General features: G+C 42.3%; 1 protein-coding gene across 17 annotated transcripts in view; it reads right to left on the bottom strand.

The window, feature by feature from the left end:
• Nucleotides 1-23,604, bottom strand: part of FNBP1 (formin binding protein 1) — a 92,471-nt gene that overhangs the window by 53,063 nt on the left and 15,804 nt on the right. For 16 of the 17 annotated variants that reach the window (XM_062640917.1, XM_062640911.1, XM_062640912.1 and 13 more), the window contains exons 1-4: nucleotides 14,519-14,545; nucleotides 7,646-7,761; nucleotides 3,506-3,562; nucleotides 824-971 (exon numbers count right to left, since the gene is read on the bottom strand). In XM_062640917.1, the coding sequence (XP_062496901.1) occupies nucleotides 824-971; nucleotides 3,506-3,562; nucleotides 7,646-7,761; nucleotides 14,519-14,530 (333 nt within the window). In that variant the 5' untranslated portion in view covers nucleotides 14,531-14,545. Of the gene's footprint in view, nucleotides 1-823; nucleotides 972-3,505; nucleotides 3,563-7,645; nucleotides 7,762-14,518; nucleotides 14,546-23,604 lie in introns of those variants that run through there. The other variant, XM_062640928.1, reaches the window with a different exon arrangement.

Raw genomic sequence — 23,604 nt, 5'->3', positions numbered from 1 at the left:
TGCACTTCCCATAGGGACCAACCATTTGGAAATCAAATACAGTGCCCTGATGCTCCATCACCTCGTTGCACTTTGCTTTATCATTTTATACCTGCATTATGAGTATTTGTAACATTAATGCTTAGAATCACTATTTTATGCCCACTCATCCCAGGTATAAAAGGGTTCAAGGCAAGGAAAGAAAATCATATCTCAACTGTATGTCTTTTAGAGCTAGTGACATGCAAATTAATCAGCTTTGAACATTTACTGTAGCAGGCACATAGGTTCCTAAAATGAACTAGAATAAGAGTACTATCACAAAGATCCTAAATCTACTCTTCCTGAGGGATAACAGGTTGAAAACCAGATTCCCCAACATCGCAGAACACAACAGACCCCATATTTCTCATTAGAATCACTGTTTAGGAAGCTCTGATAAATTAGATCTGGCTGAGAAGCAGGAAAATGTGACTCAAGAACCTAATAATCCGTTCAGTTTGTCTCAGTCGTAGTTTCTCTGTTTATTTCAGGCTTTACACAGAGCTGCCGGACTCTTTCCTAAGCAAGCTTTTGGCTAACAGAGCCTTAAGCACAGATGGGCCTCTGACCTTATTTAGCAGGGATTCTCCTGAAGGCACTGCTGTCCCATTTTATAACGTTGGATTCAAATGGTTCAATGACATGGCCATGGCACATAACCCACTTTTTTAATGCTCAGTTCATTAGCAAAGCTCATGTTTAATGAACCACAAATACATTTTGCTTAACATTTAAATCCCCTACCACTAATTATCTGTCTCAAATAGCAATGAATTATGAATAATAAAAACCGATCCGTTACCGATTTCCTCTCTTGCTTCAGCTCCTGCACATAGCGCGTTAGCTCTCCAGTGATAAGAGAGGTCATGTTCTCTGAGATGACCTCATGCTGTCCAGCATAGTCATTCATTTCATTTAAAGTGGCTAGGAAGGCTCTAGCTGATGTGTACCTGCAGAGGACAAAAATACATTTTGCTTTTAGTCCCTTTCTTTTCAGAAAGACACACTGCAAGGGGAGGCTGAATTCTTTTTCAGCAGTTAGTATTGCTTCATGAGACTGAGTATGAATTAGCACAGATTCACTTGAGGGAAGTTCTCAAACACAAGCCTACGGCACACACTGACAGCTGTCTGATAAATCTATCTTGATTTAGATAGTTTGATATTAGCTTTTACAATACCACAGTTTTAAAGTGCAAGGCTTTTCATCAGCACAGCTCTGGAACTTCACTATTCTCATCCTTATTCCACAACCATCTCTACTTATGCTCTTTCAAGCCTTACAATTCAGTGCACAGTCATCACTGTAACCTACCTGGCAAAATTCTGGCTGAACATCCAACTATTTGGCTAGCATAGAGCAGAAAAGAAGGCTTTTGATACTGCAAATTGGATTTAAATCAGATATAGTTTATAAAGCTTTCAAATGCCAAGTTTATTCACCAGGTGTTCAATGTCAACCCATGTTTTTAGTACCTTCCATCACAAGGTTTATTTTTCATATAAAATAATCTCCCATACAACATTCCATGTGTTAAGAGGAAGAAATGAACATCTGTGCACGCAATTTCAAAACAGCAGATTATGTCACCAGCATATTCAGCACAGCACCAACAGAGCCGCATTTAAATACCTCAGCTGGCTGTGCTGGTCAGATGGAGAACAGCAGCTCTGAAGCACTGCACTTGTACATAATAAAACCAACCCTATTAAATGGTAGTGGTCTGCACTGACAGCATCACCTGAAGGTGAAAAGCAAAGCAAAGAGGGAGAGATTTAAAGATGGGAGTTGTACAAGTAGGGATAAAAAAAACACCAGGAAAAACTGAGAACTATAGTCCAGTAGAAGCAGACACTTTCACAGTCAAGCTGTGGTGCCTTGAAAGAAATCCCCATTGCAAAAGACAAAGATCAAAGCCACAGAACTACAGTGTGGCAATAGGCTTGAGCACTGGTAATTTCTATAGGGGCTGTCTCAAAGCAGTGTCCAAGGCACCCAAAGGTTGCGTGACAAAGCCCAGACATTGTTTAGAGACATGAGGAAGCTATACGGAGGTAAACACGATACTTAAAAGGGCAAAGGATACACAGGATCTTCTGTGCCACATCATATGAATCACTTAACTCCAGTACCCTTCTCCAGCAATGAAGGATGTCTCAAAAATTGTTGCAGCAAACTCAAAATACCCATTTACGGTAGAACTACCCAAGGGCAGATTTATTCCTAACCCCAGGTACAGACCAAAACAGCTGATGCGCTGGGAACACAACCTTGTGTAAACATCAGTATCTCAGGAAACAATGGCATAAATAACCCATTCCCAAACAGTGTTACTAAAAATAAAAGGAGAATGAAAGGGCTGTTATCTCTGTTAATACGAGCTGTTAATACTAGAGGAGCTCTATACAGCAGCTTGGGGGGCTGACCCCAAAATCTCAATTAATATAATCATACAGTTGGACCCATATCCAAAGTCATTTGCAATGTTTCAAATGTCAAGGTCAAGGGTTTGAGTCTGCTGCTGGGCTCTCCAGAGGCAGAGCTGCCTCATGCAACACAAGGCTGCAGGCTTGGACTTGGAAAGCCTTAATTCAGAGCTGATGCATTACAAAACACTGATACTGAGGAACTTCAGGGAGCTCTTTTTTCCTGAGTTCTTGCTCTGTTTTATAACCAGACATAGTCTGTGGGAAAGCTCATTCTCTGGAAAGTGCTCTCTGATGAGTATCCTTATTCTCCTCAAAGGTGGGAATGGTCTTGGCAACATGGGGTCTATCACCCCTTGTATCCATGTCCATAGTGCTGCCCAGTGAAGGAGCTGAGCTTTGATGCCACAGTCACTATCTGTGAGCACATCAGCCCACTGGCACCAGGGAGAGTGTCTCTGAATACATGAATCTACAGCAGACAGCTGAGGCCATGCAGCACCCTTCAACTGCCAGCAAGTCCTGTATCGATCCATCCCAGGATGGTGCGAGGATAAACCACCCGCTTCATCTTACTCCCCAAGAACCACTGGTTTCTCCATGGTGGCATAACATTATCCCTTTAGTAAATTACTAATCTGCATTGTCAGCCATTTGAGTAATGTAATACTTATACAGACTTCTTGAGTTTCATGCTAAAATTAACAACTGCTGCTGTTCCTGCTGAAAGTAAAGAGTTTGGTCGTTCACTTCAAAGAGCCAGGGTCATACAGGCTGACAAAGTTATTAAGGTAAATAGAAAAAAATAAAGCAAAAAGAAACTAAACCAGGCATCCAGAAGCCATAGCATTATAGAGGGAACTGAGTAGTTACAGAACAAATCCAAACTAAAAATCCACTCCTTAGTATCTACCATATAAGCCTGCATCTATGATTTCTATACTCTTATACTTGACTTTAAAGTCTTTGCTTTACAAGCCAAATCCTAGTTGGTAACCCAAACTTTTCCCCTTCCTCCATCAACACATGCTCACCCAGCAGTGGATCATGACCATACCTGTATTCCTCCTCCTCTTTGGAGTTCTTTTTGGGTTGATATTTCTTCGAAAGATTCCTAAAATGAAAAATACAAGCATGAAAAATTACATTTTATATCTCCTTTAAATTAACTGGGTAACCTTTGCATTTACACACATGCTGCGGGGCTGCAGTTTTTACTGGCAGTGACTAGACACCTTTTCAGAACAATGATTGTAATTAGGCTTTGTGTTGCTGTAGCACTTAACGGGCCACACAGTGCTTCGGTCTCTAACTGCAAAAAGCAGCAGATTCTGAACCCAAGTTCCTAAATTAAGGTCATGAAAATGATACACCCAAGTTCTGGTACTGCTGATGCACAAGTCTCCTTCACCTCATCTAAAGGAGAGACCCTTTCCAGAGAAAACACTGGTCCTTAGCTACACAGACATGCTTTACAAACTCCACCCAGCAGAAGGTGCTCCTCCATATCCCAAGGTCAGCCAGCCCATTAGTGTGATTTGCAGCAGGAGATGACACTCATGGCCAGTCAAATCTGCCCATTTTTAACAGGATGCTTCCAAAGAAAGGAACAACCTTCATAAACCCGTGGGAAGCTGAGATGACGAAAGAGGGATCATTTTATGATCATCAACTGATACTGGGAGAAACATGCAATTTGATTATCACAATTAGCACAGATGATTGCATCTCTTGTTATATTTATAGGCTGCTTCAGCAATTAATAGCAACATACAAGTGGTATTGATGGAATCGTCCAGAGGACGACCGAGTTTCATTGCCCTGCCTGTGCCAAACTCTTTGGAGGACTCCCAGAATGCATCCAGTCAGAAAGAAACTGCTTTTATCAGAGGTGTAACCCACTCCCTAAACTGGAGAACTGCAGGGCCCTGTCTCCCATTTCTTAAGGAATTAAGGAGCATCTGCCCAAACAGCAGTAGCCAGAACACTGGCAGATTTACACAAACATGCCTTTCTCAACATTTAAGCATCCCTACTGGAAGGGATCCAAATGAGCATCTCCTTTCCACTCCCTGCCTTCTCTGAAAAGGGCATCCTCTGAAACAACAGATCCGACTCTAGTTTTACGCACAGAGGCTTCAACAAAACAATACCAGCATGGGAAGAACTCTGCAAACTGTTCTGCATGATTACATTAAGTCTTACAGCAGTCTTCATATGCCATGGGAATGCCTCCCTCCATACACTTGCTTCCAGAGGAAAGGAAAAAACACTAAAAAAAAAAAAAAGGCACAGACTACACTAATACTGCATTTTCACACACACTCAAAAGGCTCATCTCCCTGCACTGCCATGCTGCCCAATTAATTCTGACAGACACAGCTACTGTCATCTTGTGACTCTTTAAAGGGATAGAAATGGGACAAAACAAATCAGAATGATTTCACAGAAAAAAATACCCTGAAAGCAACAAGAATTGGTATCTGGGTGAAACATTATTATTTTCCAAGTACTTTGTAAAACGTAAGACATAGAGTCTATATATACGAGTTTGTCAATTCCCCCCTTTATTCCCTTATATATAAGCAACTGTATTATTTCTTTGACATCTTGCTCTTTGTCTATCATTTCTCATCCATCAGAGGTTCCCGATTCTCAGATTATCCTGATATCTTACACATTCTTTTCCCAACACGTCTTCCTCAAAGCTATCTATCCATCACAACCAGGGCTGATTCCAAATGGTACAAGCAAGACATGACAGAGCAGCAGGCACAATGCATAAGGGATGGGATACCTGGGAGTTTCTTCCACTGTAATCAGGTAAATTTGATGCATCATGTAATAATATAGATCTAACTCAAGACTTTCAAAAGTCAATACTGCATATATATCTGTGGAATTATAAAGGGAAGGAACAAAACATCTTTAATTGGAAGCCAACTAAACTTCAGCAGATGATCAGGTGGAGATGCAGACAGGAAGAACAGCTACTTAGGAAGCCCAGACACCAAACACAAGTTTCACAGAAGAAAATAAAGTTCAGCAGCTTTATTTACACTGTAAATAACACAAGATATTCCTATGGACTTAGTCTTATCCTTTTTAATAATAATATGTCTGCATGTTATGACATGCTGTGATATGCTGCAGCCCTTTGACACCAAACAGATGCCATACAAGAAAGGTTTGCACCAGGCTTGAGGACACTTATCAAAAGCAGATGCACGATATTTTTGTTTTTAATGTCCAGCACTGTTTTATCTCAAAATTTGACAGGTCTACATTTTTGTTCTTTTCTTTTATACCTCCAGCTTCTTCGTTGACTCCAAACAGCACTGGACTTAAGAGCTCTCCAGGGATGAATTATTTAACATCAAATCATACCTTGGGTGGTGACAAATGCAGCTATGTGTGGGGAATTAAAACTATAGAGAGGAGAAACAAACCAACCAAGTTTGGTTTGGAAGTCTAGGACTGAATAAGAAATAAAAATCGGGAGTTCAGAGTTTCTAGACAGGCCTAGGTACAGCTATCAGGTAAAAACCATTGTTTTGAGTGCTTACTTTCATAACTATGCTCTTTACACCTGAGATTTGTCAATCCTAAGAAATTCAGTGAGTATAGTGTGTGATTCTTCCTGAACAGGCCTCCTCCCACAGATACTTGCTGGCACTTCCCAGTCCAGTCATATTCTCTTTCTTCCAGCTTATTTTGCCTCTGTAATTCAATCTCATCTCCATAGGATGTGAGCAATTTGCTCCTGCACAAGTCATCTTCTATTTCCTGCCTGTCTATAGCAGAAACCCTGGGGAATCCTTGTGGCATTCCCCTGAGAAAGCACATAACCATAAAGGCAGGGCATTATCAACTATGAGCTGCTTGTAAATAACAGACTATTGTGCATCTCATATCCATTCTTACACAAGCATCAAAAACTCTGGGTGATTTGTCTTTCTTATAGACACCGTGGTTTAGATATATATAGAATCACAGAATAGTTAGGGTTGGAAACGACCTTAATATCATCTAGTTCCAACCCCCCTGCCATGGGCAGGGACACCTCACACTAAACCATGCCACCCAAGGCTATGGAATCATAGAATAGTTAGGGTTGGAAAGGACCTTAAAATCAGCTAGAACCTCAGCTCCCAATCTCTGTAAATACAGACAAGATAGAAGGATCACTAATATGCATTATCATCATTAAAAAGGCATTATGAAGAAAAAAAAGGTATGGATTTACTGGAGGGGTTAGGAAGGATAAATCCTGTACTCCCCTCCTCAGTTAGCTCCACTACAGCCAGTTTATCACCGTGGACACTAGTGGCTGCCGACAATATTGCAACCACAGCTTCTGGCAGCAGCAGGGCTGCCTGTGTGTTGTACTCCCTTCTAACCTCTAAATTACCTCTCATTTCTTTTGCCCTACTGGGAAAAGCAGGGTAAGAGCTCTCCTTGTGGGAGAGTTCTTGGTACCCCTTACCCAGTTACACTGGATCCGACTTCTGGTAATGTGTTCTATGGATCTGGTTCACATAAGATCTCCTCTACCTACAACCTGATAGGCAAACCAGACACCTAGAAAGCATGCAGCAGGAATTTCCAGTAATTTGGCTCCTTGACATAAATTCACAGGATCTCTGCTCAGGAAACACATTGCAAGAACAGTGGCAAGATTACAGAAGTCAAAATTCAAACCTCAGGCTGCGACCTGGCTGACTACATGGATAAGTTTCCAAGGCCTCAGACTGACTTTCTGACCTGCAGTTTCTCCAACATGCATTAAAAGAGCCTGTCTTTTGAAAAGAAACCCTAAACGTTGCCTTCCAACAAATGATCATTATACTTTTGATTTCTCAAAGCCTGCAGCATTTACACACAGCAGTCCCAATTTCATGGAAAACATTACAATGCTATCCTCAATGCCTGAGCCATTAATCATGCAGAACTTGTGAGTAAATCCTAGTATGCTACTCAGTCACCTAAATAACCTTTCTTGTTGCAAAGCATATGATTTTTAGCTGAGATAACAAAACAGCATCTTAACTTTAGCTTTCCATTCTCTAAATTAAGGCTAATAGCTAAAAGCCATTATTATAAACCAAACTGCCCCCACTGAAATAGCAAACTTACAGATGATTACAGGCTCTGAAGAGATGCAATTTCAAGTCCCAAACTTTACATCTCAACTTACCTAAGCTGCTTTGCATAGCTGAGTTCAATCTCTGTTCTTTCTTTCACAAACTTGATGAACTTTTCCAGCACATCAATACCCCACTGCGTGTGTTTTTCTAAGTTGTCAAACTGGTCCTGCAATGAATCAAACAAAATAGTTTAGTCTCGTTGCACACAGAGATAACTAAAAATAATTTCTGAAGGACAGATCACCAAAGAAAGTGTTATTAATATTTTCCATTACCACAGACGGACATTTCTGTGGCAACATAGGTTTTTAATCAACAGAAACCTGTCTTTTAACATGAAACCCACTCAGTAACATTCTTCATTCCTCATTTCTGAATCACTTTCATTTCAGAAGTCCTGGCAACTTGACTGAACACAATCTTCTAGTACAAAGACATACATCAACAAAGGATAAGGATAAATGCTCCTGCCAGTATTTTGCTTTACTCTGAAGAACTGACAGAAGTCCCATGAATTTGGCTTCTTCTACTAGCTAATAATTCTGATTTTTGCCTGAAAAAGATACAGATTTGGACTCCAGCTCTGTGCATGTTATATATTTAAAATATTCAGAACAGCTAACAATCCTTTTACAGACTTTTTATAGCCTGATTTGGTCTAAAACAGAAGACATGCTAACAAATGATGCCACAAAAATGACATTAGCGATGTTTACAGCGAGTTTGCCTGTCTCCCACCATTATTATACAGATGCTGCTTTGTTCTTCAAATATTGTTGCCCTCAGAAACGGTCACACATGTTTTCAATAAAACCTTTTTCAACCAAGAACATTCCACAAGTCAGTCTGGGATTTGCGAATGCCAAGAGAAATTAAGCAACTCTAAATCCAAATTAATTACCCAAGCCAGCTTATCTCAATCTGCAGATTTAACCCAAAATTACTTGCTTCCTTATGATTTGGTTACTTCAATAACAACTCAGATTCCATAACCATCCAACCCACATGTCATTTCAGAAGTTGGAGTTTCTACAACACTTGAGAAGTAGTTTTTGAACTGATACACTGAATACTCATCCTGACAGAAACATAGCATAAACAAGGTCTTTAATATCAGACTGACTTATCTGGTAGCCTTTTGCATTATAGTTCATAGGGAAAACACAGAATGAGCTCGTACATCTGCAGTACAAGGGCTCGGTTTACAACATTCTCCAATAGATTTGGGTCAGATGCTTTGCTGCCATAAGCTCCTGACAGAAGTGATGCTTCTTTCTGTCTGCCCAAAGTCTGGTCTTGTGACTTGCAGTCTGCAGAGCTATCATCGGATGTTATCTAAGCCGTGCAAACCCACTTCCTTAGATGAACAGAACGGAAAAGTAACAGAAAACTACTACAAAGCCTAATTTATTAATATATTGCTTCTAAGCAAATACCACTTTGTGCTCTGCAGCATATCTGGCTCTGAGGGTAAGTCACACCAGCAACAGGAGAGATTCTTCCAGTACTGAGCAGCTGTGTGCACAGAAGCTGCTAGTGGCTAACAAAACTGCTTTAAGTGTGTTAAGGGGCAAAACAGAAACTGTGTTAGAGAAGGAAATTTGCAAAACCCTGGCAAGAAGCAAGTTAAACCAGCAGGTAATATGCATGGAATAGGACACAGGGTTCGGGGATCTGAGTGTTTATTCTGGTTTAGCATAAGGTACTCTTTAACCCAATTCAGCCAAACCAGACCAGGCTTCAATTTAAATGATGTCAGTTTTAGTCAATTAAAGAGGCACTTGGGGCAGAACAGCAGAAGGGCAACAGTCTAAAGTTACCAAAAATAGTAAAGAACTTCTCCAGGAACTAAGAAAAAGTGGAAAAGGGTAACTGGATCAAAAAAAGAAAATATTCGAACTACCCAAAAGCCTGACTTCCAGCAATAGAAATCACCCTTAAACCCATATAACATCATTAGCTCAAAAAGAGGATGCACATATTCTGCAGAAAGGGAAGATGTGAACTAAGCCAGCACGTATTTACATATAGGTAAATCCTTATTTCAGACAATTTCACAGCTGGGCAGAATACAAAGATGACAAGAGGAACATCATGGACCTGTCCTTTCCTGGAGGGCTCAGATCAGGAGAGAACACTGTGTGCTGTCTGTGCCAGCAGAGAGGCACCTTCTGCTCTCCTTCAAACATACCACTTCTACCTCTCTCAGATTATGCTGGCGTCAAGAAAGCAGTGCAAACATGGCCTCATGAAAGTCGCTGATAAGGAGGTATTGCAGCTATCCCACACCCTGCTCTTCCAACCATTTACATTATTTAACATAAGCATAGGTATATAAAATCAGTCCCCCCACGAGGCAGGCCATTACTCACAAGTTTGCATGCGTTCACACACACTCCCACCTTTGAGAAGGGAAATCTCAGGGAGGGAAATCCACTCCCTAATCCCTGTAAGCAAATTAAACCGCCTTCATCAGATAAACCATACTCGTAGCAAGAAACTCACTTTAAGTCCTGCTGTAACCCCATCTAAAGAGGAAAGGTCACGGTTTCCCATAGGAAAGAATGTCTTCCAAGGAGATCCTACCTTTCCAGACAACTCAGACTGCCGACCACAGAAAGATGGAGCAGGCTCACCCTGGAAAGGCAATCTTAGCAGTGGCTTGTCCAAACCTCCCCCCACACACACACACCATCCCCATCACCCTGACTCAGTTCTCAGAGCATCATTTAGATCAGAGTATGAATAAAAACCTGAAAATGGCTCCAGGTAGCTGCCTCGGTTTGGTGTGTTCTCCCATAGATGGATCTGCTGGAGTGTTTCAGTGGCCTCCCTACGTCAAGTTTGGCAAAAGAAAACTCCATGATGGGCAGTGCAAAGGCAAATGCTCAAGGCTGCGGCTGTCAGGCAGACCAAAAGCGTGAAGAGGCTGACTTTCTATTTATGAAGTGAGCAGAGACACTTGTCCTGCCTCAAGCTGTAATCAGAAGAACCTTAACTGTATAAATCACAGAATCATAGAATAGTTAGGGTTGGAAAGGACCTTAAGATCATCCAGTTCTAACCCCCCTGCCACAGGCAGGGACACCTTACGCTAAATCGTATCACCCAAGGCCTCGTCCAACCTGGTCTTGAACACTGCCAGGGATGGAGCATTTACAACCTCCCTGGGCAACCCATTCCAGTGCCTCACCACCCTAACAGGAAAGAATTTCCTCCTTATATCCAATCTAAACTTCCCCTGTTTAAGTTTTAACCCGTTACCCCTTGTCCTGTCACTACAGTCCCTAATGAAGAGTCCCTCCCCAGCATCCCTATAGGTCCCCTTCAGATACTGGAAGGCTGCTCTGAGGTCTCCACGCAGCCTTCTCTTCTCCAGGCTGAACAGCCCCAACTTCCTCAGCCTGTCTCCATACAGGAGGTGCTCCAGGCCCTGATCATCCTCGTGGCCCTTCTCTGGACTTGTTCCAACAGTTTCATGTCCTTTTTATGTTGAGGACACCAGAACTGCACACAATACTCCAGGTGAGGTCTCACAAGAGCAGAGTAGAGGGGCAGGATCACCTCCTTTGACCTGCTGGTCACGCTCCTTTTGATGCAGCCCAGGATACGGTTGCTTTCTGGGCTGCAAGCGCACACTGAAGCCGGCTTATGTTCATTTTCTCATCAACCAACACCCCCAAGTCCTTCTCCGCAGGGCTGCTCTGAATCTCTTCCCTGCCCAACCTGTAGCTGTGCAAGCTACATGACAAGCTTTTTTCTTTAAATTGATTTAGTATTTCCAAAGCTCATTACAAAAATGCATTATCACATGGCATCTCAAGAGTTAAAAAGCCTTAACTATTCTGTGGCAAATCTGGTCTAATTTTAGGATCCTTCGTATTTTCACCTTTCTCCATAACAGACGACCTCCACTCAAAAGATTCCCAAACAACAGTACTAAGCTTCATTTCAGTTTTCACTAAAAACTCAAATCATTTTGTAGCTTAAGAAAAAGCTCTCCACCATAATTAAACAGACCTCATAAGGGGGCAATGTCATCGGGAAATTAGCTAACAGTTTGGTTAACTTAATGAGAAACTTCTCATTCTCAAGCAGTAAAACTCAATGAGGATTTTCAAACAGAGATCAATGAAGGAATTAGTGTCCCTCTGAAGCCAGGAAAAGCTGGTGGCTGGGAAACACCTAACTTCCAAAGAGAAACAAGAGTGCAGCTTTTGAACTATCTTGTCTCCGAAGGAACTTGGCTCTACAACCAGGAGTAGTCTAACGAGAGTTGCACATTGTTTCAGCTCAAAGCATGCCATCCCTGCCTGTGACAGATACAGGTTTAGCAGGTAAAGTGTGCCACCAGTCATGTGGGTTTAGTCATGGGCTGGGAGATGGCTCGAGAGCCTCCATGAGCTGCTGTTTCACTTTTCAATTCCAATATACATACTCTCCTTGTGTTCATTTTTGCAGCCTCCTCACCCTGCCAATTAAGGATAACATTAGGAAACAATGAATTCCACAAGGCTTTAGCATTCCTCAAGAAAAGCAAGAAAACAAGACAGGAAGCATGACAGAGTGTTCAGTGAGAACGCTCCCACCAGACCACAGTGAGGGGTGGAAACAAAAGGTCACTTTGCACCTGTTTTCTCTGAAAAACAACCACCAAAACATGCTCAAGAGCAGTTACTGCTCACCTCTGACTCAACACGCTGGCTTAATAAGAACTAAGAACACTCTTGAGCGAAACACAGCACTGACCACAAGCCATGTATCGCACAGGCTACTCCCACAGCTTCACATTACTGCCTACATCCTCTGGCCCTCCAACCTGCCAAATCTCATGTTCTCCCATTTTCACATCCCTATAATATCAACAGATTAAGCAGCACAGACTTTGGATTGTCAATCAAGATGTGCACATAATTAAACTGCTCATACAGCTGTAACTTACTCCTCTTCATCAGATTCCACTGGCTTCCCAATGAGAGCAACACGTGCCAGTACAAACACTTCAAGCCATCCGCAAGTGATGGAGGAGTTTGAACCTACCAGACCTCACATGGGTGGGAAAGCAGAGCCTCTGCCACAAGTCATGTGCAACAGCGTCTTCACATTTGTTCAAAGCTTAACACATTCTTGGCTGTACACACAAAAACTGAGGCTCAAAAGAAGAACTTAAGTCATTAACTTGAATGGGAATTGGCCATCCAGGTACCCAGAATGCTCTGGCAGTTGTATCTCCAAGGCAAAGCCTGTTTCCAGCTTCATTTCTGTTGCCCAAATAACCTCACATTCACGGATTCTTTCTGAAACTGGGCTGCATGCTTGTTACACTGACAATGCTTAAAATGGAAATAGTGCTGCCCATTTGCTTTCCTTCATTTGAACGGCTACTTTAAGCTGTCAAATCCCCTCACTTCTTAACTGTTCTACTGAAGTCACATCCCCCAGCTATGCAAAGTATTTTGGGAAGAAGAAACCAAGCCACTAAAGCTTTCTTCCCATTTCTAAGTCACATAACATGGAGTACAAGCAATTATTGAGCAATAAAGAAAGTGTTATTCGTGTGGCCTTTGAAGATCAGCTCAGTGAGAGATTCCTTCCTCTTTCAAGGGTGTTCCCATTTATTGTGAAATAGTTCCACACAAGGCTGGTTCACATCTAAATGACCTCAGTGGGGATGGGACCTTTCTTTCCCACCAAGGGGCTTCAGTGTTAACATTACTGAAATAAAGGGGGTGTCCTCACTCTTCTCTTGAATTATAGCCTCAGTTTCTGCAGCCAGACAGCACTCGCTCGGGGTCACTGTCGTCCTGTGCTCAGTAACTGCTTTTCAGACAGACAGATGATGTGGATTCCAGCTCCACCACAGAGCTGGGCCAGAAGTCCTGGAATTTCTACTTGGTTTCTAGTGTGAACAAAACATTAGATGCTGGGAGACTTCACTAATTCAATCTGCAGTTTTAATCAGCATGTCAAACCTGCTCAGATTAGACTTACATGGCAGTGTTTACCCTACAGCAACCAGGCTGAACTGTCACCATCACACTGTCACCCTTCCTGCTGTTTTCACAGGTACACGTGCAGGAGTGTGAAATGAGGAATGCTAATACAGAGACAAGTCATGAAGAAAGATCATGATAAAAATTCAGATGCTAATAACAAGGAAAACAAAGCCTTTATATTTAGCATACTCCTGCTATCATTCTAATCCAGCAGCATAATAAAAGTCCAATGACTTAAAGGTGGAGAACATTTGGATACTTTCTACTGCCTCATTCTCCCGGGAGTTTGATTCCGTTTCCTCCCAAAATTACTTGTTTATCCACTGTCCTAAAAACATAAGTAGGAGAAAGGGAATTTAATGCTAATTTCTACCTCTGGTTCATACCTTCTCCTCCCACATCCCACTTATTGGGGTTTTCTTTTTAACACTCTCACCCATTTCCATAAGCAAAAGAATTAAAGTGAAGATCAAGAATACATCACAGTGTTCAAAGTCTAATTTTGGATTCCATGGTTTAACAACTTCTAATTATAAGAATAATTAACAAGACGATGAGACCTTCACAGCCTTGGTGAAGTCCCATATGGCACCCCAGTGCTAGCAGAGCACAACAGAATTCAGATCATCCATCCTCAGAGACCTACAATAAAGCTATATGCAAATGGTAAGTCTCCAGGCAAATTAATAATGAAATAAAATGCATGAAATACAGCCAACCACTGCAAGAGCCTTCCAGAAAACAGAGACGAGCAGGAAAAGGAAAGCACTTTAGCCTCTGCTGACCCAGCCACGACTGATGAGAGACGACTTCCCACACAAAACTGGTAGGCCATGGTCAGCGAAATCCTCAGTTAATGACAACTAAACCACCCATGTTTAACCATGCAAAGTATGTTATGCATGAAATAGAATAGAGGACACTAACCTTTTGCTTCATGCAGCACAGACACAGAGGACTAATAGTACCACAGAAGACACACCGATGGGACAGGGAGACCATCTCCTTTCAGTCTGCATTCAAATGATGCTGTGGCTTCACAGGTTGTTTTCTGAATCTACCCTTCACTACCCTGGTGTATCCGGTTCTCACTTACAAAACTATGATCACATACCATTTTTCATGCAGATCTCCCATCCATCCACATGTGTGTCCTGGGCTCATTTCGTTTTAACCTTTAAGTACCAAAATTCTTCCTGATCTTTCACCCTAAACAGGGATATTTCTGCTTTAGCTGAGTAGAAAATGCCCCAGGAAAAAAAATCATCCATTTACTTTCCCACCTCCATTCTCTCTTTATTGCTATCTCTTAAACTCATTTTTCCATAAAGCCCAAAAGGTTTTTAAATGTCTCTTCTGATTCACCTCAGAACTTGATTTAGTTAGGAGAAAACAGAAACAAAAAAAAAAAAGGTTTTGTGCTGCATCTTTAGACAAGCGAGTGCATTTCAAACTTGAAGGGAAGGGAAATCCCAGAAATCAAGAGTGGAAACAGACTACGTTTTCTGTTGAAATATCTTTCACATTGCTAGATAAACTCAGCTCTAATTGTCTTACTTGTTCTAATAAATATTAGGAATTAAGCAGTTTCTGGTCTATATTTCAGCCTTGAAATGCTTACTCTTCAGCATTTGGCTGAAGCTGAAAAGCAAAACAAAGTTCCACTGTTTATGCCAATTTTACTTGGGATTTAAAAATCAAGATGCCCCAGTATAACAGCAAGCAAAGGGTAGCAAGAGGGAGTAACCCTCTTAATTGCTCCGGAGACCAACCACAGTCATCCCCACCCAGAAAATCACCTTCCACAAACTCAAGAGTGACCCCTCCTGCTACTGAAGCAGAAGTGCTGTCTCAGGGACAGGTTTCAGCCATGCCCTGACCCAGCCTTGATGGAAACCAGACTGAAGTCAAACAAGGAGCACTTCTGGAAGAGGCCAGTTGAGTGTATGGCACAGAGACCAGCACTAGGAGAGGAAAATGAACATTACAACCCCACTGAGACAAGAAGCACAACCAGATCGCCAAGGCTGACAACATCTAACAAAAAAAGACCCACCTACTGTAAAAATAAAAAGTAAAGCTGCGTAGGTACATCCCCTACTATCAACAGTGCTGAGCTTGTGCTCACTCTAGTGTACCTTACAACCTCGTTGTAAGGGAAGACGATGCACAACACCAGACTCTACAACAGAGTGGTACGTTACAGGTAGCACAATGAACACCAACGGCAAAGCCAGCTTGTGAGCTTGGAAGGCAAAGGGAGGGGCAGCAACTCCCTCGACAGTAGCACAGAGCATCAAGTGGGCAACACGATGCAGCAGGAGCACAGCCTGAGCACCCAACTCCATGACCCATTTTTAACACCTATTATGGAAGCCTTGCAAAACCAGACACATGGTTCATGGGAGGATGCTTCCCTGTGTGAGTACAACCAGTGTCATCGACTGCCAATACACTCACACACACACACACACCATGTCTCAGTGCCTAGTTCTCTCTGCTGACAGCTCAAACCATGAACTGAAACTACTCCTTCCTGCAACAGCCAGAAGCCTCTGAGTCACTGCTGGCCAGCGGTGGTGCTCCAGGAGCAGCTGGTGCTCCTGCAGGAAACCTGCTCTTGGCTCCAAGAGCTGCTCTCACCACTACAGCTAATAGTCTTCCTCACCGGGGCCCTCTGGATACTGGTGTCAAACCAAGCCTTCTCCTCCCCCTTAAGCCTGTGTATCCTACAAAGGATGTGGTAAAGCAGAACTTGTGGTCCCTCTATAGCAACAGGGTAAGTAACAGTGCTAACACAGCAGCCAGGAAGGAAGGTGAGAGAGAGGATGTGCTATACCAGAGAGGATGCGGTTGCTGGTACTGCAGCAGCTCAAAAAGATGCCACAAGAGGTAAGACAACAGAAGGGAATGATTAATTCTGAGGAGTGGAAAACAGGAGGATGTGAACAACTCAGCTGGAGCAGGATGCAGCTGATGAACAATAGGGAATTAAAAGAATCAGCAGCTGAATCAAAAGATGCTGGAGAGGTAGGGAAGTAAGACTCTCTTTTTGCAGGCAAAAAAAAGCTAAGGGCATGGTTTTCTTGGAACAAGGGAGATTTTGATGTGAAATTATGTAGTCTACATGTCCTGGATGACACACGTGGAAGAACAGAGTCCATCTAGTACAGAGCATTGTAAAGGTGCTCTTTTTTATTCAATTACCTGAAAAGGTCATACAGAGGCACAATCTGCTGCTATCAGTGGGAGATACTTCTAAGAAACTTGTGCTACGTCTCTAGAAAAAGGAAACGTGCATCTGAAAGGTGTCAAAACTTCACGCTTTTGAAAACGAGTGTTAGTTTTCTTCAGATAAGGAAAAGGTAAGGCGCAAAAAACCAGTCTGCAATGTCCAAGGATACTAATGTCCAAGCACACTAATAGATGGCCATGCTGCAGCAGCAATTCATTTCCTTCAAATAAGATTATACATGTTGAGGTTTGAGGCACTGCATGACTTCACCACAATGAGAACCATCTGTCATAAGCAGACCATTCAGAAATGAACACTTCTTTTCAAGCACACAATTCTGCCTATAAAATACACACAAGAAACCCCAGAATGGGACACAGTTTTGTTTCAAAATACACCATAATGTGCAAATTATAACCCAGGATATAAGAAAGCTCTTTAAAAGCAAGACAGTAAGAGAGAAACCTCAACTAATGCCAGATGTAAGGTCAGAAATGCCAAAAACTTATTGAAGGGCTGAATGCATTTCAGCCTTTTTCTGTACATGTTCAGTTCTTTAAGCTGAAGTCAAACATGCACATGCTGCTTCTCCTTTTGGCAATACTAGTCCAATTCAACTGATTGAACATATTCCTACCAAGTATGGGGATAAGCAGCACAATCAAGACCTTAAAATCCAGGCTCGTTCATTAAGCACAGACTCCTAACTACTAAAACATACTGGGACCCAGAGAGATGATGCATTTCTATCATTAGCGCTAATAATAACCACAAAACTCATTTAAAAAAACAAAGCAGCAAAACAAAGCTATGCTAACCTCTTCCTTCTGCTCATCCTGGGGGAGCAGGAATGGGACAAGGATTTGGTTTTGCTGACAATATCCAGAGCTGCAGACTGAAAGCTGCACCAACCCACAGGGATTCGCTGTTCTGTGTGTTGTAAGAGCGAGCCTCGAAAACGAGCAGATTCTGGTGCATTATTGCCCTGCTGCTGGGATAGGATAAATAATGAGCTGCAGCCCAGCCCCAGACCCAAGCTGCCTCCCGTAGGACTTGCAGCATGGTAACAATGCTAAATATATGTTGTTGTTCCAGTAAGGTTTTTCAGTTGACAGTGTTGCAACTTCTCACTGTTCCCCAGCACCATCCCACTTCCCTGATTCAATACACACCCCATTCTTGGACTCTGAAATTATTTGAACAAATGCAATTTTAGAACTAATTCCCAGCAAATCTTTCAGTGCCTGGCTGCATCTCTGGATTAACTGTTGACTGATTTTCATCCTCTTCTCCCATTCAGCAAAGCTCTCCCTTAATAATACCAGCTGTTAAAACAAAGATCAACAAGATCTCTTGCCCACACAGTTTCCCCTTTGGGCAGCTGTGTACTAATAATTAAAAAGGAACCATAGAGTGTCCCTGCTTATTGCATGGATAACTACAACAGGAAAACAAACAAGCCTCTGATCCATTTAGAAGATGACACGCAAAACCAGCAATTCTGCCCTCTTATCCACAGCACTACTGAATTACAGCGGTGGAATCTTATCCACAAGAACAATACTTCAAACCATAGGAGGCTGTGGGAATGTATTTTGGGGAAACTAGCTTTTTGTCCAACTTCTTTGTAAACCAGTGTCATACTGGATTCATCATGTTGAATATCCAGGCTGTTCCAAGCTTTCCCAAAGTTGGGCTTCTTCAGCTTGGAGAAGAGAAGGCTCCTTAAGGGGAGTCCTTAGAGCAGCTCCAAATGCCTAGAAGGGCCAATGGGAAACATGAAGAGGGGCTTTGGACAAAGGCCTGTAGGGACAGGCCAAGGGGAATGGCTTTAACCTGCCAGAGGGGAGACTGAGATGAGCTCTTAGGCAGAAGCTCTTCCCTGTGAGGGTGCTGAGGCGCTGGCACAGGGTGCCCAGAGAAGCTGTGGCTGCCCCATCCCTGGCAGTGTTCAAGGCCAGGTTGGACACAGGGGTTTGGAGCAAGCTGCTCTAGTGGAAGGTGTCCCTGCCCGTGGCAGGGGTTGGAGCTGGAGGAGCTTGAAGGTCCCTTCCAACACAAACCAGGCTGGGATGCTATCAAAGTGCACTTGTTTTGTCATTAGTATCAAACTCTTTCATATACAGCACAGGTCTAAGCACACAGCTGAAGTTTAGGAACTCCTGAATTTCAATCCCATTCTGTTACATTCCCTGGAGAAGTCATATTTACATGAGGTTTTTTTTGCTTGGTTTTGGGGGGATTTAATTCACTTATTTTCATATAAGCACTTAAAAAAAAAAAAAAAAATCAGTATCATTGTTGAAATTTGCAAAACAAGAGCCCTTGATCTCCCTCTACCTAAACGTAACCCACACAGGCTACACTTAAAAACCAAAGTAAAGGTCTCCCAGGTATGCCTGGTATTCTCAATAGCAGAACTTCTCATCTTCTAATCTCCCTTAACTAAATCACCTGTCAGATGTAGAATTGAGCATGTGTAAAATCGCTACAGTGATACTGATGCAAAGATGTATTTATTAAACAGAACAGCCTTTACTCCTCTAATTCATTTTTGACTCCTCCAACTGTGAAGCACTGAAACGCAACCACTAAATTCACTGCAGGCACTGTGCCCCTGCGGGAAGTTTATGCAGACACTTGAAACAGAAAAGCACTGCAAAAAGGCACTTGGCTGGAGGTTGCCTCCCGGAATCACTGCAGCAATGGCAATACCCAGGGTCAAAAAAAAAAGCCCCCTCCCAAGCGTGACCAAAGCCCTTCCCTGAAGTTCAAATGTAAAGTGAAAATCTGAACTGGATGTTCCCTCCTCTTTTTCCAAATTAAATGGAACTAACAGCTGAGAAAGACTAAAGGACTCCTTTGCAGATGGGGTTCAAAGAGCATTTAATATCTTAAACACCGTGACGTTACAAATACAGTCCTAGATTTTTCAAGGGCTACTTCACATTCAGGACCAGATAAGATTACAGCTATGCCTTAAGTATTTCTATCTGCCCCTGCATTCCAATTTTAACCCAGAACTTTTATCAGCTGCTTCTGATCTGGTCCAAGAAACAGTGAAGTTACCAAAGCAGAAGACTTCTCAGAGAGACGTACACAATTCAGAAAGTCTAATGCAATAGATGGAACAGTGTCATTCTGAGTACATAGCACTTCAAATGCCTGCAAAGCTAGGCATAAATCCAACTTAATTTTTTAACACAAAACTGATCACTTCAAAATTTGTTAACAAACTCTTTCAAAGTCATTCCAGAATTCAGCAGCACTCACTCATACACTCCTCTCTGAAGTCAAGCACATTGGCAAAATAAACCCAGATTAATTCTGCAACTAAGCCAGAATCAGAAAACAAGCAAAGAGATGAAGAAAAGCTGTAGAGAATATTCCATAAATCCACCTACTGGGGTTTGTCACAGCTTTTGACTACTGCGAGATCCAACTCTCCCTAGAGCTATGACAATGGCAACCAAGACACCCAGCCAACAGCCTGTTAAATATTTTCCTATTACTTATTACTTTTCTCATCTTGGCCTTTCATGATAAATGTGCCAGAAAAAGGACTAACCCTGCACACACTTCATAGAGGCAGGCCACTGATTTTGACAACAGTTTCAGGCTGATCCCACTTGTACGAAATACTCAAGCTTCAAGCTGAATCCTGCCATGCCTCTTCTCTGCAAAAGAAGATACCTGTATGGCCACAGAATTAGTCATAGAATCATAGATTAGTTAGGGTTGGAAAGGACCTTAAGATCATCCAGTTCCAACCCCCCTGCATGGGCAGGGACCCCTCACACTAAACCATGTCACCCAAGGCTCTGTCCAACCTGGTCTTGAACACTGCCAGGGGTGGAGCATTCACAACGTCCCTGGGCAACCTATTCCAGTGCCTCACCACCCTAACAGGAAAGAATTTCCTCCTTATATCCAATCTAAACTTCCCCTGTTTAAGTTTTAACCTGTTACCCCTTGTCCTGTCACTACAGTCCCTAATGAAGAGTCCCTCCCCAGCATCCCTATAGGCCCCCTTCAGATACTGGAAGGCTGCTATGAGGTTTCCACGCAGCCTTCTCTTCTCCAGGCTGAACAGCCCCAACTTTCTCAGCCTGTTTGCATACGGGAGGTGCTCCAGTCCAGAATTAACAAGCTAAAATATGGTCAAACTACAATGAATGTGGCAACTGTACCACTGACACATCTTGCCGGGGATCAGAAACGTCTATAGCAAAGCATATATTGCTATCCATAAACAAAGATTCCCTTGGAGGGAGAGAGCATATACTCATATGCATTCACACATGCCCAATTCTATTCTATTTCTATGAAGTTCCTCCTCAGTTAACCACTCCCATTAGTTATAGTGTGAACTCACGTTAAATCAAAAGTAATCGCATTTCCCTTCACCAAATAATCACTGTATAAAGCCTCTCTGAAACTCCAGCGGGTCTCCCCCCTCCTCCCAACAGAAGCCTCCCTCAGTTCTCAATAATAAGATTGCAGCAAAAACAAATGAATGCATCAAAGTAGGTGGAATAAAGAAGGGGAAATATTGTGCAAAATGCTGACCCACCAAAAGCACACAAAGCATTTCTTCAGTAGCCGCAACGAATAATTTAATCTGAGGCAAATTACCAAACAAACATCAATTAAATTACATGCTGGAATACAAGAGAAAGTTCTCCCACACACATTTCAGGTTTGCAGAGTCAATAGAGCAGCACGCACACAGCTCAGTACAAGGCTCTGTGGACTGTGGTGGAGTCACCCGAGCTGCTTGCTCAAGGGTACTCCAGATTCTCCATAGGGTGAGACAATTACAAGCATCTAAAGAGGTAAATATAACTCCACCACACTATTCTTGTTTGAATGTTTGTTTAGAGAGAGCATGTGTCACCTAGCTTTGTAAAATGGGAAGAAATCTGCATTTCCTACCCTATAAACATGACATTCATGAAACATACACAACTAGAGCTTTATAACACAATTATCTCCACCATCCATAAGTTTTAAGTGCCCAGCCATCTCAACCAGAGAGCATTTGAAGCAAGCTGTAGCAGCAGTAGAGATCCCCCAGCTCTAATAGGAGCCCCATTGTGCTGAGTGCTGTCTGAACACCCAACAGATCCGAAATACAGACCAGCTCACAGAGAAATCAGAGACAAGCACAACACAGCAACTAAGACGTAGTGGTTTGGTGACTCCCACAAAGATGCTATAGTAAGGCCACACTCCAAGCCCCAACAGACAGAGCTCAAGTTCAATGTGTTAACCATACTGTGCTAACCAATATAACCCAAAATCACAGTTTCTAGAAAGTAGGGCATCCACTGACTGTGCAAAGCTTCCAACCTGGCTCCCTATGCAGCCTCCAGCCTCACGAAGTACAACACTCAGAAGATTTTATGGAAATAAAACACAATTACACTCTCTTTTGACCAATACAACTTGGAAACCTGAGCATCAGGAATAAATAATGCTTCATAATGTTTCACCATCCTGGGCAAGAAGAAAAACATCCTTTGATCCCTTAAGGACTGCTTCCCTCAGGAGGATACTCTGCTCATCAGCTGGACAGGAAAGTCTAGCTGAGCAAAAATGGTAATTCAGTTTTCTTGTGACTACAGACTCATGTCCTTGGGTTTCAGGAGACCCACAAGAGTATTTTATAACTCATGCTGTAGCAGTGGTGATGGTTCCACACCACGGATTTCAGGCCTTCACAATGCTTGAAGAAGCATGCAGCTTTACAACCCTAATGGGAATTGTATCAGTGAACTCTATTAGTCTACTTTTTAGACAGTCATGAAGAAAAGCACTACCTAATTTCAAACAGTGCATATTTGAGCTCAGATCAAAAGCCACATGTATGACACACCATTCTGGCCACTTGCTTTCACCCAGCTCATCTTCCAGTGCTACATACTTGCCTAAGTCCAGCATCAGTGAAACAAGGGACAGCACAGGGTTTGATTTGGTGGGTTTGTGTTTAGTTCCATTCTAAACACACATCTGTGACAAGTTTATATTGAATTCCAAGTTCTGAACAGTGAATCAGTCCCAGTTCATACACCTCAGATGGAAGTTCTGCTGCAGCAGTTAATAACATGTTGTACCCATCTAAACAGTTCTCACTACAAAGTTTGGATTTAATCTCATAGTAAAAGCACATTTTTAGACCTTAAAAATAGGCTTCTACAGTTTAGAACCTTTTAAAGTTTTAAAATCCATTTACATCCCTCTTCTCCAAGAAGTGCCAGAGAAAATACAGTGTTTTGGGGGGAGGAGGGCGTTGGTTTACTACACAAAGACAACAAAAGAAAAATGGTTTAGACCCTATCTGACACTTAAATACCAACTTACAAACTTAAGACGGAATGAAAAATACCCATGACAGAACTCAGGCTGACTGAATCCGGTCTCATTAAATCCACATTATGTTAGTTTACCTACCTGTAAAGGCAACTATTTTTCAACGTAAATCCTAGAGTGTCTATTGAGATTAAATGCGTATCAAAGCACGCAATAAATGTACCCTTTGGCATCTAGATAAAAGCACTAAGAGAAGCCTCATAAAATAATGAGATCTACAGTAAAACCTAGAGCACAATGGAACTCCAAGACAATTAATACTGCCAGGAACAGATTCCTACCAACTGCGCTAAGCCCAGGACGCACAACATGTTTCAAATACAGATCTCCAAATTCTTTACAAAGCTGGTAAGGCTACAGCAAGCAGACAAGAATTTCAAACTCTCTTTTTAAGGAGTTTAGAACC

Source organism: Pezoporus occidentalis, unplaced genomic scaffold (assembly GCF_034315485.1).
Source record: "Pezoporus occidentalis ecotype Australia unplaced genomic scaffold, CSIRO_AGI_Poc_V1 ctg68, whole genome shotgun sequence".
In the NCBI taxonomy this organism is placed as follows: Eukaryota; Metazoa; Chordata; class Aves; order Psittaciformes; family Psittacidae; genus Pezoporus; species Pezoporus occidentalis.
This window is presented reverse-complemented; position numbering and strand designations above follow the sequence as displayed.